General features: G+C 49.7%; 1 protein-coding gene across 1 annotated transcript in view; it reads right to left on the reverse strand.

The window, feature by feature from the left end:
- LOC149450499 (zinc finger SWIM domain-containing protein 5-like) overlaps positions 1-18,833 on the reverse strand; it is a 32,597-nt gene extending 13,764 nt beyond the window's left edge. The window contains exons 1-6 of the mRNA XM_089691960.1: positions 18,798-18,833; positions 13,377-13,428; positions 11,796-11,942; positions 9,043-9,180; positions 8,652-8,912; positions 3,420-3,555 (exon numbers count right to left, since the gene is read on the reverse strand). Coding sequence (XP_089548086.1) covers positions 3,420-3,555; positions 8,652-8,912; positions 9,043-9,180; positions 11,796-11,942; positions 13,377-13,428; positions 18,798-18,833 — 770 coding nt within the window. The remainder of the gene's footprint in view (positions 1-3,419; positions 3,556-8,651; positions 8,913-9,042; positions 9,181-11,795; positions 11,943-13,376; positions 13,429-18,797) is intronic.
- Between the last annotated feature and the right edge of the window lie 1,252 nt (positions 18,834-20,085).

The raw sequence follows: 20,085 nt of genomic DNA on the forward strand, positions 1-20,085 counted from the left end.
ATCGATACACCACCACCTGAGTACATACAATAGGGATCAATACACCATCACCTGAGTATATACAATAGGGATCGATACACCATCACCTGAGTATATACAATAGGGATCGATACACCACCACCTGAGTATATACAATAGGGATCAATACACCATCACCTGAGTATATACAATAGGGATCGATACACCACCACCTGAGTATATACAATAGGGATCAATACTCCATCAATAATAGGGATCAATACACCATCACCTGAGTATATACAATAGGGATCAATACTCCATCAATAATAGGGATCAATACACCATCACCTGAGTATATACAATAGGGATCGATACACCACCACCTGAGTATATACAATAGGGATCAATACTCCATCAATAATAGGGATCAATACACCATCACCTGAGTATATACAATAGGGATCAATACTCCATCACCTGAGTATATACAATAGGGATCAATACACCACCACCTGAGTATATAGAATAGGGATCGATACACCACCACCTGAGTATATACAATAGGGATCAATACACCATCACCTGAGTATAATACAATAGGGATCAATACACCATCACCTGAGTATATAGAATAGGGATCGATACACCACCACCTGAGTATATACAATAGGGATCGATACACCATCACCTGAGTATATACAATAGGGATCAATACTCCATCACCTGAGTATAATACAATAGGGATCAATACACCATCACCTGAGTATAATACAATAGGGATCAATACACCATCACCTGAGTATATACAATAGGGATCAATACACCATCACCTGAGTATATACAATAGGGATCGATACACCATCACCTGAGTATATACAATAGGGATCAATACACCATCACCTGAGTATATACAATAGGGATCAATACACCATCACCTGAGTATATACAATAGGGATCAATACACCATCACCTGAGTATATACAATAGGGATCGATACACCATCACCTGAGTATATACAATAGGGATCGATACACCACCATCTGAGTATATAACAACAGGGATCAATACACCATCACCTGAGTGTATACAATAGGGATCGATACACCACCACCTGAGTATATACAATAGGGATCGATACACCATCACCTGAGTGTATACAATAGGGATCGATACACCACCACCTGAGTATATACAATAGGGATCGATACACCACCACCTGAGTATATACAATAGGGATCGATACACCACCACCTGAGTATATACAATAGGGATCGATACACCACCACCTGAGTATATACAATAGGGATCGATACACCACCACCTGAGTATATACAATAGGCATCAATACACCATCACCTGAGTATAATACAATAGGGATCAATACACCATCACCTGAGTATATACAATAGGGATCGATACACCATCACCTGAGTATAATACAATAGGGATCAATACACCACCACCTGAGTATATACAACATTGAGGTCAGCAGATATTATCTGATTCCTCCAGATGTACACCGAGGGGCCGGCACACCGGGAACAACGAGGTCAGGAGACATCATCATAGATTCCTCCAGATGTAGACCGAGGGGCCGGCACACCGGGAACATTGAGGTCAGGAGATATCAGATTCCTCCAGATGTAGACCGAGGGGCCGGCACACCGGGAACAACGAGGTCAGGAGATATCAGATTCCTCCAGATGTAGACCGAGGGGCCGGCACACCGGGAACAACGAGGTCAGGAGATATCATCATAGATTCCTCCAGATGTAGACCGAGGGGCCGGCACACCGGGAACAACGAGGTCAGGAGATATCATCATAGATTCCTCCAGATGTAGACCGAGGGGCCGGCACACCGGGAACAACGAGGTCAGGAGATATCATCATAGATTCCTCCAGATGTAGACCGAGGGGCCGGCACACCGGGAACAACGAGGTCAGGAGATATTATCATAGATTCCTCCAGATGTAGACCGAGGGGCCGGCACACCGGATACAACGAGGTCAGGAGACATCATCATAGATTCCTCCAGATGTAGACCGAGGGGCCGGCACACCGGGAACAACGAGGTCAGGAGATATCATCATAGATTCCTCCAGATGTAGACCGAGGGGCCGGCACACCGGGAACATTGAGGTCAGGAGACATCATCATAGATTCCTCCAGATGTAGACCGAGGGGCCGGCACACCGGGAACATTGAGGTCAGGAGATATCAGATTCCTCCAGATGTAGACCGAAGGGCCGGCACACCGGGAACAACGAGGTCAGGAGATATCAGATTCCTCCAGATGTAGACCGAAAGGCCGGCACACCGGGAACAACGAGGTCAGGAGATATCAGATTCCTCCAGATGTAGACCGAAGGGCCGGCACACCGGGAACAACGAGGTCAGGAGACATCATCATAGATTCCTCCAGATGTAGACCGAGGGGCCGGCACACCGGGAACATTGAGGTCAGGAGACATCATCATAGATTCCTCCAGATGTAGACCGAGGGGCCGGCACACCGGGAACAACGAGGTCAGGAGATATCATCATAGATTCCTCCAGATGTAGACCGAGGGGCCGGCACACCGGGAACAACGAGGTCAGGAGATATCAGATTCCTCCAGATGTAGACCGAAGGGCCGGCACACCGGGAACAACGAGGTCAGGAGATATCAGATTCCTCCAGATGTAGACCGAGGGGCCGGCACACCGGGAACAACGAGGTCAGGAGATATCAGATTCCTCCAGATGTAGACCGAAGGGCCGGCACACCGGGAACAACGAGGTCAGGAGATATCAGATTCCTCCAGATGTAGACCGAGGGGCCGGCACACCGGGAACATTGAGGTCAGGAGACATCATCATAGATTCCTCCAGATGTAGACCGAGGGGCCGGCACACCGGGAACAACGAGGTCAGGAGATATCATCATAGATTCCTCCAGATGTAGATCGAGGGGCCGGCACACCGGGAACATTGAGGTCAGGAGATATCAGATTCCTCCAGATGTAGACCGAGGGGCCGGCACACCGGGAACATTGAGGTCAGGAGATATCAGATTCCTCCAGATGTAGACCGAGGGGCCGGCACACCGGGAACAACGAGGTCAGGAGACATCATCATAGATTCCTCCAGATGTAGACCGAGGGGCCGGCACGCCGGGAACAACGAGGTCAGGAGATATCAGATTCCTCCAGATGTAGACCGAGGGGCCGGCACACCGGGAACAACGAGGTCAGGAGATATCAGATTCCTCCAGATGTAGACCGAGGGGCCGGCACACCGGGAACATTGAGGTCAGGAGATATCAGATTCCTCCAGATGTAGACCGAGGGGCCGGCACACCGGGAACATTGAGGTCAGGAGATATCAGATTCCTCCAGATGTAGACCGAGGGGCCGGCACGCCGGGAACAACGAGGTCAGGAGATATGATCATTACAGACGGTGATCCATACGCACCTCATCGCCCGCAGAGACAGTTTGTAGGCCAGGTCAGAGTCGTGCGGCAGCAGAGCAGTGAAGAGGTATTTGGCGAACGTATGCATGGGCACGCTCTCCCGGTGTATGATCTCTCCCAGGCCGCTAAAGGGTCCTCCTGCAATACAAAGCATTGTGTCAGCAACATCCCTGCAGTCCGCAGAGTTCTACATGGACAGGAAATCTATAAATCACCGATCACGAGGCGTGGTGCTGAAGATCTGCTGGAACCCTTCAGGCTGGACCCTTCGGCACGTCTCGCTACGTAAGGCACCAACAATCCAGTAATACACTAACCCGTCCTGCTCTGCACATGCTCAGTTGCACTTTATTCTCGGCACTGTGCCTAAAACCAGAGCCACTAAAGGCCGATCAGCTTCAATCCCTTCATGCCGGCGCCTCCCGGCCCTTTAAGAGTTTCGGAAGCAGGGAGACGGGGTGGGGTTTAGGGTCATGTGACACGCCGTCACGGCGGTCACATGATCGGGAAAGGTCCCAATCAAAAGAGGAGATCGTGACCTTTCCGTGAGTACCGGACACGTGTGCTGGGAGCACGCAAGGCATGCGCTCTCAGCACATGTCCTTTTTTAATAGAACGCAAATGTGCGGCCGCTCGACGTCCAGGCCCGGGCGCTGTGAGGACGCACATTTGCGTTCAGCCGGCGTGAAGAGGTTAAATAAGAACTTTACCCATAACAACATTCCATATTAAAGTGTTACTGAACCCCCCGCAGTACAATCAGTCTGTAGATGCAGTAAATCATGCTATACTCACTGTGCAACCTAAGGGGTTAATCCTCTGCACGGTTTGATCCTGTCTTCTATGATCCTCCCCTTCCTCCAGTGTCCCCCCCTTATCTCCTGATAAGGCATATCATGTGGAGTCACTCTGCACATGCTCAGTTTGTTGTGTATTGCTAGAGAGGGTTTTTGTTTTTTTTTCTTGGGAGAGTGCATGTGATCAGAAACAGGGCAAATCAGAACTGTCCAGACAGAGGTCAGGGGTTCTGCATCCTCCTAGGGCAGAATGAAAACTCCTCCTACAAGCCTTAACTAGTGCTCTGCTGGACACTGATAGAAATCACAAGACGGCTCTATACTGCTGATGAGAAAAGGGATTTAGCAGTTTATATTTACTAAAATAATTGCATTTCTATGTTCTGTATACTGTGGGAGAGCAGATATAGTGAATGCGGGGTCCGGGGAGAGCGGATATAGTGAATGCGGGGTCCGGGGAGAGCGGATATAGGGAATGCGGGGTCCGGGGAGAGCGGATATAGTGAATGCGGGGTCCGGGGAGAGCGGATATAGTGAATGCGGGGTCCGGGGAGAGCGGATATAGTGAATGCGGGGTCCGGGGAGAGCGGATATAGTGAATGCGGGGTCCGGGGAGAGCGGATATAGGGAATGCGGGGTCCGGGGAGAGCGGATATAGTGAATGAGGGGTCCGGGGAGAGCGGATATAGTGAATGCGGGGTCCGGGGATAGAGGATATAGTGAATGCGGGGTCCGGGGAGAGCGGATATAGTGAATGAGGGGTCCGGGGAGGGCGGATATAGTGAATGCGGGGTCCGGGGAGAGCGGATATAGTGAATGCGGGGTCCGGGGAGAGCGGATACAGTGAATGCGGGGTCCGGGGAGAGCGGATACAGTGAATGCGGGGTCCGGGGAGAGCGGGGGATATAGTGAATGCGGGGTCCGGGGAGAGCGGGGGATATAGTGAATGCGGGGTCCGGGGAGAGCGGATATAGTGAATGCAGGGTCCGGGGAGAGCGGATATAGTGAATGCGGGGTCCGGGGAGAGCGGATATAGGGAATGCGGGGTCCGGGGAGAGCGGATATAGTGAATGCGGGGTCCGGGGAGAGCGGATATAGTGAATGCGGGGTCCGGGGAGAGCGGATATAGTGAATGCGGGGTCCGGGGAGAGCGGATATAGTGAATGAGGGGTCCGGGGAGAGCGGATATAGTGAATGCGGGGTCCGGGGAGAGAGGATATAGTGAATGCGGGGTCCGGGGAGAGAGGATATAGTGAATGCGGGGTCCGGGGAGAGCGGATATAGTGAATGCGGGGTCCGGGGAGAGCGGATATAGTGAATGCGGGGTCCGGGGAGAGCGGATATAGTGAATGCGGGGTCCGGGGAGAGCGGATACAGTGAATGCGGGGTCCGGGGAGAGCGGATACAGTGAATGCGGGGTCCGGGGAGAGCGGGGGATATAGTGAATGCGGGGTCCGGGAAGAGCGGATATAGTGAATGCGGGGTCCGGGGAGAGCGGATATAGTGAATGCGGGGTCCGGGGAGAGAGGATATAGTGAATGCGGGGTCCGGGGAGAGCGGATATAGTGAATGCGGGGTCCGGGGAGAGAGGATATAGTGAATGCGGGGTCCGGGGAGAGAGGATATAGTGAATGCGGGGTCCGGGGAGAGAGGATATAGTGAATGCGGGGTCCGGGGAGAGAGGATATAGTGAATGCGGGGTCCGGGGAGAGAGGATATAGTGAATGCGGGGTCCGGGGAGAGCGGATACAGTGAATGCGGGGTCCGGGGAGAGCGGATACAGTGAATGCGGGGTCCGGGGAGAGAGGATATAGTGAATGCGGGATCCGGGGAGAGAGGATATAGTGAATGCGGGGTCCGGGGAGAGCGGATATAGTGAATGCGGGGTCCGGGGAGAGCGGATATAGTGAATGCGGGGTCCGGGGAGAGAGGATATAGTGAATGCGGGGTCCGGGGAGAGCGGATATAGTGAATGCGGGGTCCGGGGAGAGAGGATATAGTGAATGCGGGGTCCGGGGAGAGAGGATATAGTGAATGCGGGGTCCGGGGAGAGCGGATATAGTGAATGCGGGGTCCGGGGAGAGCGGATATAGGGAATGCGGGGTCCGGGGAGAGCGGATATAGTGAATGCGGGGTCCGGGGAGAGCGGATATAGTGAATGCGGGGTCCGGGGAGAGCGGATATAGTGAATGCGGGGTCCGGGGAGAGCGGATATAGGGAATGCGGGGTCCGGGGAGAGCGGATATAGTGAATGCGGGGTCCGGGGAGAGCGGATATAGTGAATGCGGGGTCCGGGGAGAGCGGATATAGTGAATGCGGGGTCCGGGGAGAGCGGATATAGTGAATGCGGGGTACCGGGGAGACCGGATATAGTGAATGCGGGGTCCGGGGAGAGCGGATATAGTGAATGCGGGGTCCGGGGAGAGCGGATATAGTGAATGCGGGGTCTGGGGAGAGCGGATACAGTGAATGCGGGGTCCGGGGAGAGCGGATATAGTGAATGCGGGGTCCGGGGAGAGCGGATATAGTGAATGCGGGGTCCAGGGAGAGCGGATATAGTGACTGCGGGGTCCGGGGAGAGCGGATATAGGGAATGCGGGGTCCGGGGAGGGCGGATATAGTGAATGCGGGGTCCTGGGAGAGCGGATATAGTGAATGCGGGGTCAGGGGAGGGCGGATATAGTGAATGCGGGGTCCTGGGAGAGCGGATATAGTGACTGCGGGGTCCAGGGAGAGTGGATATAGTGAATGCGGGGTCCTGGGAGAGCGGATATAGTGAATGCGGGGTCCGGGGAGAGTGGATATAGTGAATGCGGGGTCCTGGGAGAGCGGATATAGTGACTGCGGGGTCCGGGGAGGGCGGATATAGTGAATGCGGGGTCCTGGGAGAGCGGATATAGTGAATGCAGGGTCCGGGGAGAGTGGATATAGTGAATGCGGGGTCCGGGGAGGGCGGATATAGTGAATGCGGGGTCCGGGGAGAGCGGATATAGTGAATGCGGGGTCCTGGGAGAGTGGATATAGTGAATGCGGGGTCCGGGGAGAGCGGATATAGGGAATGTGATGGCATGGGCGGAGGCGGGGCGATGACATGGGTGGAGGCAGGGGGATGGCATGGGGGGAGGCAGTGTGATGGCATGGGGGGAGGCAGTGTGATGGCATGGGGGGAGGCAGTGTGATGGCATGGGGGGAGGCAGTGTGATGGCACGGGTGGAGGCAGTGTGATGGCATGGGGGGAGGCGGGGTGATGACATGGGCATGCATGGCTTCCAGTGGCACTGGGTCATTGGTGGTTATGGATGATGTGACAGAAGCAGCCGGATGAATTCTCCCGTGTTTACAGATATACTGTCAGCCCAGATTCAGCCAAATGCCGCAAAGGTGATTGGATGGCGCTTCACAGTACAGATGGACAATGATCCAAAACACACTGCAAAAGCAACCCAGGAGCTTCTGAAGAAAAAGAAGTGGAATATTCTGCAATGGCCGAGTCAATCACCTGATCTCCACACCATTGAGCGTGCATTTCACTGGCTGAAGGCAAAACTAAAGGCAGAAAGACCCCCAAACAAAGAACATCTGAAGACAGCTGCAGGTAGAGCCTAGCAAAGCATCAGAAAGGAGGAAACCCAGTCTTTGGTCATGTCCATGGGTTCCAGACTTCAAAGCATCAGAAAGGAGGAAACCCAGTCTCTGGTCACGTCCATGGGTTCCAGACTTCAGGCAAAGCATCAGAAAGGTGGAAACCCAGTCTTGTCCATGGGTTCCAGACTTCAAAGCATCAGAAAGGAGGAAACCCAGTCTTTGGTCATGTTTATGGGTTCCAGACTTCAAAGCATCAGAAAGGAGGAAACCCAGTCTCTGGTCATGTCCATGGGTTCCAGACTTCAGGCAAAGCATCAGAAAGGAGGAAACCCAGTCTGTGGTCATGTCCATGGGTTCCAGACTTCAGGCAAAGCATCAGAAAGGAGGAAAAGGGGGCGTGGCGACTCCTAACAGCTGTAATTCCTAAACCCCTCCCCCAATGTGGATGTACATCCCCTCCATTTACACCTGAGAGTGCGCACTGTCCGCCCAGATCCATCATAGAACCATACCTGGAATATGTTTTGGGAAATACCTGAAAACAAACTACAAGTGTGCCTGTGCCCAAATATACGTATATGGACCTGACTGTACAACCCGGAAGCCCTGCAGGAGGAGGAGGAGAAGCGCGGGCATTTCAGATCTCCAGACTGCTGCACGGGCTGCATGGGTACTGACAGCTCATCATCCATGGAGGTAAATACAGCAGGAACCAGTGGGGTGGACAGGGTGTAGGGTGTTCACTTTTTCCATTTGTTCCTATAAATGTGAAGTAACCCTTTAAACAGCTCGATTTAATGTCTTCCTCCAGGTTCAGTTCCCCGCCCCTGAAGCTGCCCGTCTGCCTCTCACCTTCCAGAAGAAGGATGCACTGTTTGCGCAGCGTCTGCACCAGCACCGCGTCCAGCTCCAGTTCCTGTAGCCGAGCAATGATCTGCTCCTCGTTGCGGCACACTTTGTCCTGGGCGTAGAGTCCCTCAGGCATAAGCCGCTGCTGCCCCATACCCATCAGGGCTACCTCCAGTGCTAGCGACAGGTACGACTCGCCGTTCTCCAGGGGGCTGCTGGACACGCACACGTGTTGGTAGTTTGGATGCTGTGATTCGCTGAGCTCTGGGAGGAGAGAAAATCACGCGTGGTTTGAGGACAGGCTAGAGGACACGGTGACACCAAACCCACATCTGCTCGGGGATCCCCCACACAGTTCAGAACGTAACTCTGCTTTACAAGACGACCCTCATACCTGGCCCCTCCATGGCATTCTCATCGTCCACCCGGCAGGCCTCGGTCAGTGTGCTGAACAAACACCCAATGGGGTCCAACGGGTGTCCCACCCATCCCTCCAGATTGGTGATTGTGGTTGTATTTCTCTGAATCAGCTCTGCAAATAGAAGGCGGTGCGATTAACTCAACCTGCACTATAATGACCATCAATCCCGCTGTCTACAGTGAAAAGTATACTTTATGGTGCCGCTCCAAGCTGTGGATGGAAGAAAGATCACCCCAGTGGCAAGAGAGGAGAGGGGAGCATGCGTCTGACCGATTCCAGTGTCAGCCGATACAGGTGACGGGATGGACGTTTCTCAACCAACCCCAGGAGTCCAATGATAAGGAATGGCCTCAGCCATCGTTCCGACCACGGCCCTCTGACTCCTTAGCATTCCTTGGCCAATGGCCGTTTGGCGGCTTCAGATGTGTTCCTCCATTCCGGGTGCACGCCATTTGGCGTGCTCCCGCACATGCGCCGTTTGCGCTAGTGCAGAGCGGCGCAGCAGTGTGATCTGTCGCCGTCCGTGCACCTCGGACACGGCCGATGACAGATCCGAGTACCGGCTCCCGTTGCTGGTACCATGTGACCTGCTGTGACCAATCACAGCAGGTCACATGACAGTTGTATACATGGATGGCTTCATTCATGATGCCATCCATTGTATACTAGTGCCTAGCTGTGAATGGTCACAGCTAATCACATGCACATGTCATGTGATTAGCTGTGACCAAATCACAGTTAAGCACAAAAAAAAAAAAAAGCTGAATGAATCGATTTCATTCAGGTAAATGCTGGCTTATAGCAAACTAATTCTTTGCTATAAGCAAATTGTGTAAAAAAAAAAAAATACTGATCACTTCCCCAAAGTAGTACAATGTTACTATGGTAACATTGTACTATTTTGGTCATAGTAAAATATGAAAAAAAATCTTAAAAAAAATAAAAAAAAATGTAATAAAAAATTAAATAAAATTAAAAAATTAAAAAAAAATATATATTTTTTTTTTTTCATACTGTCACCAGTCAGTGTCCCTGATCACCGCCATGCCAGTTATATGATGACGCTGTACTGCACTGGTGACAGTATGTAAAAAAAAAAAAATAGTGAAAATAATTTTTTTCATTTTTTCATTTTCGGAAAAATTATGACAAAAAAATACAACTTCAAAAAACTCGCCATTCCTCTTATGAAGTACGTCGGACTGTCTACTCTGCAAAAAGGGGTCATTTGGGGGGTATCTGTACTGTCCTGACATTTGGGGGATATCTGAACTATTCTGACATTTGGGGGATATCTGAACTATTCTGACATTTGGGGGATATCTGTACTGTCCTGACATTTGGGGGATATCTGTCCCGTCCTGACATTTGGGGGATATCTGTCCTGTTCTGACATTTGGGGGATATCTGTACCGTCCTGACATTTGGGGGATATCTGTACTGTTCTGACATTTGGGGGATATCTGTCCTGTCCTGACATTTGGGGGATATCTGTACTGTCCTGACATTTGGGGGATATCTGTACTGTCCTGACATTTGGGGGATATCTGTCCCGTCCTGACATTTGGGGGATATCTGTACTGTCCTGACATTTGGGGGATATCTGTACTGTCCTGACATTTGGGGGATATCTGTACTGTCCTGACATTTGGGGGATATCTGTACTGTCCTGACATTTGGGGGATATCTGTACTGTCCTGACATTTGGGGGATATCTGTCCCGTTCTGACATTTGGGGGATATCTGTACTGTTCTGACATTTGGGGGATATCTGTACTGTCCTGACATTTGGGGGATATCTGTACTGTCCTGACATTTGGGGGATATCTGTACTGTCCTGACATTTGGGGGATATCTGTCCCGTTCTGACATTTGAGGGATATCTGTACTGTTCTGACATTTGGGGGATATCTGTACTGTCCTGACATTTGGGGGATATCTGTACTGTCCTGACATTTGGGGGATATCTGTACTGTTCTGACATTTGGGGGATATCTGTACTGTCCTGACATTTGGGGGATATCTGTACTGTCCTGACATTTGGGGGATATCTGTACTGTCCTGACATTTGGGGGATATCTGTACTGTTCTGACATTCTTGGACCTCAAGAAATTAGATTGGCCGTCAGTACTTCAGGATTGATCAATATTCAGATCTATCCCATAGTTTGTGAACTCTATAACTTTCCTACAGATAAATAATACATCCTAATTTGGGTTATTCTCACCAAAGACATGGAGCAGAATACATCTCGGTCTAAATTTATGAAGAACAATTATTTATTTGTAAACTTTTATAACAGAAACAAAGAAAAATGTGGTTTTTTTTCAAAATTTTTGGTCTTTTTTTGTTAATTTAGCAAAAAATAAAAACCCCAGCGGTGATTAAATACCACCAAAAGAAAGCTCTAGTTGTGTGAAGAAAATGATAAAATTTTAGTTTGGGTACAATGTTGTATGACCGCGCAATTGTCATTCAAAGTGTGAGAGCGCTGAAACCTGAAAGATGGCCTGGGGGGGAAAGTGTATTGAAACGGTTAATATTGGACTCGTGGGGTCGGATGAGCAGAGTCCATCCCTTCACCTGCAATGACACGGTCTAGGAATATTTATACCACGTTAGGCACATTCGCCTACTGCCCTGAAGAACCCGGCTGTCCCCTTTACAGCAGGCACATGCCACCCTGGGCCCACCCCAGTCCCTCCATGGCTGACCCAATCCTCACCTTTCTTCTGCTGCTTGTAGATCTCCAACTGCCGCTGCTGCTGCAGTCTCAGGGTGCTGATGATGGCGACGGCCAGGCGTAAAGCTTCTTTGGGGTAACCGTGAGAACGCAGCGCGTCCACTCTTGCGCACGCTGTGGGGACGTGTTCTGAACAGAAAGACACACAGTTTTAGCCACCGTAGTTACAGGAGAAGAATGCAGGTCTTTCCAGCTAGATGCACATCATGTCTACAACATGTCCAACATTTCCGATCATCAATTATCTCAACCAATCAGCTTTATGTGTTACTGCGCCCAGCCCCCACCCCCTGCGTGCATTCACTGACACAAAACAATGACCGGGGGAACAAATGCACACAGAATTCAGGAAGCAGTCAACCCCATCTAGGTGGTCCTGACCACCCTGAATTCACGCCTAGCATGAATCCACAGCAGCGGCCCCCCCGAGGGCTTATGGACACAAGTGTATCTACAGCCATCCACTGACCCAGCCACAGTGGCTGCCACTGAAAGCTTCTATATACTATGTACACAGTCTTTTTTTTTAAAGTCCGCAGAAATGCAAAAAAAACGAAAAACCCGTAAAGTGGACAAAAAACGTGCAAGTGCAAAACACAAACACAAAAAAGTGCACTTAGGGGTGTGCTTTAGTCCACCCCCCGAAGGGGTAGGACCTCTACCCTGATCCCCCGGGGCGCGAGGCTCCTGACAGGGACTGAGGTTTCCACATGGTCCACCTAGCCAAAAGGCCTGACGGACCCCTTTCCTTGTGGCTAGCCAAAGCCGACCACCAATTACTAGGTCGAAGAGAGACCCCCCCCAGGGACAGGGGAGGAAGGAACCTAATGGCCACGCCTCTGCCCCTAGACTTCAAGGCAGGCCCGAGGACCCCCACCCTACCATCTCACTGTACACAGTCTATCTAGTGGCTTCCCCCCCGTGTACATTCTGTATATTATGTATTGACAGCCATCCCTTCACCCAGCCACAGCAGCAGCACTGGGGAGAGTTGTGTACACAGCCATCCGGAACCTGTCCTGAGAGCGTGTATACCAGGGGTGCTCAACCCGAGGAACGCGGAGCCCTCCGATGTGGACCGCCTCATACATCCGCTGAATGCCCGCAGGAGAGAGAGGAGGAGAAGGCGGCGGCTTTCAGCAGGAGAAAAATGGAGAGGATGGGTTCCTGTATATGCCGCCGAAGTGTAAAACACAACGTGACAGGGAGGCCGCACGGGCCCCCCGGAGCACGGAGTGGAGTTGCCATTGTGACCACTGACGCTACACCAGTGGTTGGGGGGTGTGGTAAAAACACATCTCAACTATGGGGTTTTACCACCAAGAAACTACAAATTTAAATGAGCCCTTTCTGCCTCATGTCCACCTCATGTTCTGGGATGGAGGGTCAGCAAGCCCAGATCTCGGGCTGTCAATCCACCATCCCAGAGCATCAGAGCACATGGAGCCGGCGCTGGCAGAGGAGGAAGCCGGAGCCGGCGCTGGCAGAGGAGGAAGCCGGAGCCGCATAAACCGATGCTTCCTCTGTAGCGCCGTCTCCTGTCCCAGGCTGAGCGAAACCAACTGCACTTCACCTGGGACCTTTCTAGCCGCCTGGAGTGCAATGCCAGAAGAAGCTGGAAGAGGAAACAATCAGATTATTAAACACATAGTTTTGCAATGGGCATATTAGTGTTATAAGTCTGCTTTCACACTGGTGTGCTGCGGCTTACCCACACCGAGGGTTCAGCGCAGAGCAACGGAGCCTTTCCTGCAGGTCAGCTGCACTGAGCCATAGACTTGCATTATATCCTGTGGGTTTGGTGCGTGTTCTGAAAGTGCTACACCTGCAAGATATAATAGAAGTCTATGGCAAAGCCCTGAGCTGCACCCCCGATGTGGGCAAACCGCAGAGCATCAGTGTGAAAGCAGCCTTACAGGGGACTCAGGACAGTAAGGGCTCATTTAAATTTGCAGTTTCATGGCGGTAAAACCCCATAGTTCAGCTGTGTTTTTACCACACACCCCCAACCACTGGTGTAGCGTCAGTGGTCACAATGGCAGCTCCACTCCATGCTCCAGGGGGCCCGTGCGGCCTCCCTGTCACATTGTGTTTTACACTTGGGCGGCATATACAGGAACCCATCCTCTCCATTCTTCTACTGCTGAAAGCCGCCTTCTCCTCCTCTCTCTCCTGCCGGCATTCAGCGGATGCAGGAGGAAAATGTTCATTATGCTACTCAAAATTTAACAAAATAAAATCCCTCATAGAACTAGAGATGGAATATGTTTTGGGAAACACCTGAAAAAACTAAAATTGTACCCGTGTCCAAATATATATATATATGGACCTGACTGTACATCCAGCGGCTGCATTGACAGGTTGTGTACACTCTGTATCTATATCCATCCACTCACCCAGCCACAGCGCTGCCCCCAGACCTTCCATACACCCTGTATACAGCACATCTATATACACCGGCTGCCCCCAGACCTTCCATACACCCTGTATACAGCACATCTATATACACCGGCTGCCCCCAGACCTTCCATACACCCTGTATACAGCACATCTATATACACCGGCTGCCCCCAGACCTTCCATACACCCTGTATACAGCACATCTATATACACCGGCTGCCCCCAGACCTTCCATACACCCTGTATACAGCACATCTATATACACCGGCTGCCCCCAGACCTTCCATACACCCTGTATACAGCACATCTATATACACCGGCTGCCCCCAGACCTTCCATACACCCTGTATACAGCACATCTATATACACCGGCTGCCCCCAGACCTTCCATACACCCTGTATACAGCACATCTATATACACCGGCTGCCCCCAGACCTTCCATACACCCTGTATACAGCACATCTATATACACCGGCTGCCCCCAGACCTTCCATACACCCTGTATACAGCACATCTATATACACCGGCTGCCCCCAGACCTTCCATACACCCTGTATACAGCACATCTACAGTCATGGCCGAAATTGTTGGCACCCTTGATATTTTTCCTGAAAATCAAGTATTTCACACAAAAAAGGTATTGCATTAACACATGTTTTGCTATACACATGTTTATTCCCTTTGTATGTATTGGAACAAATATAAAACAGAGGCAGAAAAGCAAATATGACATAATGTCACACAAATTCCTATAACCATCAATAAGCTTCTGACACCTCTCACCCGGAATTTTGGACCACTCTTCCTTTGCAAACAGCTCCAGGTCTCTCTTATTGGAAGGACACCTTTTCCCAACAGCAATTTTAAGATCTCTCCACAGGTGTTCAATGGGATTTAGATCTGGGCTCATTGCTGGCCACTTCAGAACTCTCCAGCGCTTCTTTGCCATCCATTTCTGAGTGCTTTTTGACGTATGTTTGGGGTCATTGTCCTGCTGGAAGACCCAGGATCTTGGACGCAAACCCAGCTTTCTGACACTGGGCCCTACAGTGCGACCCAAAATCCTTTGGTAATCCTCAGATTTCATGATGCCTTGCACACAGTCAAGGCACCCAGTGCCAGAGGCAGCAAAACAACCCCAAAACATCATTGAACCTCCACCATATTTTACCGTAGGTACTGTGTTTTGTTCTTTGTAGGCCTCATTCCGTTTTCGGTAAACAGTAGAATGATGTGCTTTACCGAAAAGCTCTATCTTGGTCTCATCTGTCCACAAGACGTTTTCCCAGAAGGCTTTTGGCTTACTCAAGTACATTTTGGCAAACTGTAGTCTTGCTTTTTTATGTCTCTGTGTCAGCAGTGGGGTCCTCCTGGGTCTCCTGCCATAGCGTTTCATTTCATTTAAATGTCGACGGATAGTTCGCGCTGACACTGATGCTCCCTGAGCCTGCAGGACAGCTTGAATGTCTTTGGAACATGTTTGGGGCTGCTTATCCACCATCCGGACTATTCTGCGTTGCAATCTTTCATCAATTTTCCTCATCCGTCCACGACCAGGGAGATTAGCTACAGTGCCATGGGTTGCAAACTTCTTGATAATGTTGCGCACTGTGGACAAAGGCAAATCTAGTTCTCTGGAGATGGACTTGTAACCTTGAGATTGTTGATATTTTGCCACAATTTTGGTTCTCAGGTCCTCAGACAGTTCTCGTCTCCTCTTTCTGTTGTCCATGCTTAGTGTGGCACAGACAGACACACAATGCAAAGGTTAAGTGAACGTCTCTCCTTTTTATCTGCTTTCAGGTGTGATTTCTATATTGCCCACACCTGTTACTTGCCCCAGGTGAGTTTACAGGAGCATCACATGCTTGTAACATTCTTATTTATCCGCAGTTGTGAAAGGGTGCCAATACTTTTGTCCAGCCCATTTTTGGAGGTTTGTGTGACATTATGTCGAATTTGCTTTCTTTCCTCCCTTTTTTTGTTTTGTCCCAATACACACAAAGGGAATAAACATGTGTATAGCAAAACATGTGTTAATGCAATACGTTTCGTGAGAAATACATGATTTCCTGGAGAAATATCAAGGGTGCCAACAATTTCGGCCATGACTGTATGTCATTTATTTCAGGTACTTATATAGCACCATCAATTTACGCAGCGCTTTACACATATATATTGTACATTCACATCAGTCCCTAACCCTCAAGGGGTGTACAATCTAAGGTCCCTAACTTACATTCATGCATACACATATTAGGGCCAATTTAGACAGGAGCCAATTAACCTACCAGCATGTCTTTGGAGTGTAGGAGAAAACCCACACAGGCACAGGGAGAATATGCAAACTCCAGGCAGGTGGTGCCGTGGCTGAGATTTGAACCAACGACCTGAGTACTGCCAGGCGGAAGTGCTAACCATTTAGCCCCTGTGCTGCCATAAGTTTTTTACACAATACTGAGTATCAGTTAAGCAAGCGCCATCGGCTGTATATGGTAAAGATCATTACCTGTATTTATTGTATATGCATTTGGAAATGTCTTCTAAACGCATATAAACAGTGCAAGTGTGAATGATGCCTAATACAGAAATGCAGCCCATAGATTATGCAATTTATTTCCCTCCACCACAGGTTGCAGGAAAGAAAATTGCTCGATTACCCCATCAATACAGTCAGTGTTGAGGAATCCCCCATCTCCCCACTGGCAGAACACGATTACTTCTGGTGGCTACACCTGCTGGCAGTGACTGCTTTAAAATAGTCAATAGATCAACTTCAGTACAAATAGCCTGAGAGGAATTTACACTGCTCAAAAAAATTAGATCACAATGGAAAAGAATCTCCTGCTGGATCTCTATACTGACATGGACTCGGAACGTGTCGGAATGTAAGGATACCCCATCGTCTGATGGAAATGAAAATTATCAGCCTGCAGAGGACTGAATTCAAAGACACCCCGAAAATCAAAGTGAAAAAATGATGCAGCAGGCGAGTCCATTTTGCTGAAATTTCATTGCAGCAACTCAGAATGGTCCTCAGTAGTTTGTATGGCCCCCACGTGCTTGTATGCATGCCTGACAACGTCGGGGGAGGCTCCTAATGAGATGACGGATGGTGTCCTGGGGTATTTCCTCCCAGATCTGGACCAGGACATCACTGAGCTCCTGGACAGTCTGAGGTGCAACCTGTCGGCGTTGGATAGACTGAAACATGATATCCCAGAGGTGTTCTATTGGATGCAGGTCAGGGGAGCGTGGGGGCCATTCAATGGTACCAATTCCTTCATCCTCCAGGAACTGCCTCCATACTCTCACCACATGAGGCCGGGCATTATCTGCACCAGGAGAAACCCAGGACCCACTGCACCAGTGTATGGTCTGACAATGGGTCCAAGGATTTCATCCCGATATCTAATGGTAGTCAGGGTGCCATTGTCTAGCCTGTAGAGGTCTGTGTGTCCCTCCATGGATATGCCTCCCCAGACCATCACTGACCCACCACCAAAACGGTCATGCTGAACCATGTTACAGGCAGCATAAAGTTCTCCACGGCTTCTCCAGACCCTTTCACGTCTGTCACATGTGATCAGGGTGAAGCTGCTCTCATCTGTGAAAAGCACAGGGTGCCATTGGTGGACCTGACAATTCTGGTGTTCAATGGCAAATGCCAATCCAGCTCTATGGTGCCGGGCAGTGAGCACAGGGCCCACTAGAGGACATCGGGTCCTCAGGTTACCCTCATGAAGTCTGTTTCTGATTGTTTGGTCAGAGACATTCACACCAGTGGCCTGCTGGAGGTCATTTTGTAGGGCTCTGGCAGTGCTCATCCTGTTCCTCCTTGCACAAAAGAGCAGATACTGCTACAACCACTTTAAAGCAAAACACCATCTTTTAGGATACCCGCTTCTCCCAAGGCATTTTAAAATAAAAAAAATACAATACATACCTCTTTTCAGTCTAACAGGTCTGAAGACGTTAGTAGTATTTTTTTCTTCTGCCAACATTGGCAGGGAAGGAGGAAGGGGTGGGCAGGCATCCTTCCAAAACTAGGTGGTGCTCATATAATGACCTGTAAGCGAAACTCAGTCCAGGATTACTGTGAGCCCAGCCTGTGCGATGATGCGCCCCCTAGGGACAAGAGCACAAGTGACAGCCTGGGCTCACAGGAAACGGGCAAAACGATGCAGGTGTCGTTCTGGCCGAAAATGACTACTGGCCCTGGACCGAGAAAGAAGTCAATGACGGCAATGGAGTGTGAAGACGGTACGTAGAGATTGACAATTCTTTTTTTTTTTTTTTAACAGAGGGGTAATTATTTATTAAATAAAAAATCTTGGATTTCCACTTTAAGCATCCTGTACTTTCCCACTAATAATAATGTAAAAGTCGAAGTTCCCCTTTATTGAGCAGGGTAGGCGGGGGATGGGATGCTCAGTATGTGCAAAGTACATGATCACTTTAAGCAGTTACTTTCCACATTCATGGTGTTCTCAGAGTGCTGGAGAGAATAGGAAAGAACAACAATAGGGATGCCTATGACCGGAGCAATTCCATGAAATTGTGTCCGCATACACACTTCTCACCTGGAAACAGAAAGGCGGGCAAGTGAAGTAAACCATTGCTGAACAAATACTTTCACTGTGTGTTGAGGTTAATAACAGGAGTGCCTGGAGCCGTAAATGTAGGCGGTGACCGCAAATCCTCCGAGTCATTTGTAAAGGAAACGAGGCATTTTCCATAAATCGTTCTATCCACCAACAGACTGAAACTCAGGAGACTGTACAGAATTGAAGGGAAAGCTATTTGCCTATATTATCCACAGCGGCCAATCAAATGCCACCTATCACTATTTATTATTTCATTTTGGAAATGGTCACGCTGCTGTGAAAACACTTCATACCAATATGGGCAGCACAGTGGTTAAGTGGTTAGCACTTCTGCCTGGCAGTACTCAGGTCGTTGGTTCAAATCCCAACCAGTGGCGGACTGACAACTCATGGGGCCCCCGGGCAGTAGGGGATCATGGGGCCCCTGTGTCCTTGCCCAAACTCAAAAAAGCCTGTTAAAAAGGTACAAGGGGCATCTCATGGGGCCCCCTACTGACCTTGGGCAGTGCCCAAGTTACCAAATGGTCAGTCTGCCGCTGATCCCAACCACGGTACCACCTGCCTGGAGTTTGCATGTTCTCCCTGTGCCTGTGTGGGTTTCCTCCGGGTACTCTGGTTACCTCTCATACTCCAAAGACATGCTGGTAGGTTAATTGGCTCCTGTCTAAATTGTCCCTAGTATGTGTATGTATGAATGTGAGTTAGGGACCTTAGATTGTACACCCCTTGAGGGTTAGGGACTGATGTGAATGTACAATATATATGTAAAGCGCTGCGTAAATTGACAGCACTATATAAGTACCTGAAATAAATAAAAACCAATAATCAACAGACCACTATAAATAAAATAGGTCATGCAGTCTCACCAGCAGTCCCTTAAGGTTCAGGCAAAGATGCCAAACTGAAGCCACAACCCCTTTTCCCGGTTCATGATGTGCACATTTAGGGGATTCAATGCTCAACAGTCACCCGCTTGTCAAATCACTGCCATTGTCGCTACTCCTGTCAGCCTTGTAACAGACAGAAGGTGCCCCCATCCCTAGAGCAAACCATTGCACCCAGGGCAGCTGCCCCTTCCGCCCACCCCTTGTCCAGGCCCTGCACATAACGTACACACTAGTGTCCCATAAGGAAGAAAATATATTTAAAAAATATGCTTCCCAAATATATTAACATATATTTGAAATGCTACAATTTTGCCCATATTCAATATATTTCAATATATATATATATATATATATATACAATCTTGTCCCTGACATCC

The sequence above is a fragment of the Staurois parvus genome, unplaced genomic scaffold (assembly GCF_062004578.1).
Source record: "Staurois parvus isolate SC_StPar_1 unplaced genomic scaffold, SC_StPar_1.0 ptg000574l, whole genome shotgun sequence".
In the NCBI taxonomy this organism is placed as follows: Eukaryota; Metazoa; Chordata; class Amphibia; order Anura; family Ranidae; genus Staurois; species Staurois parvus.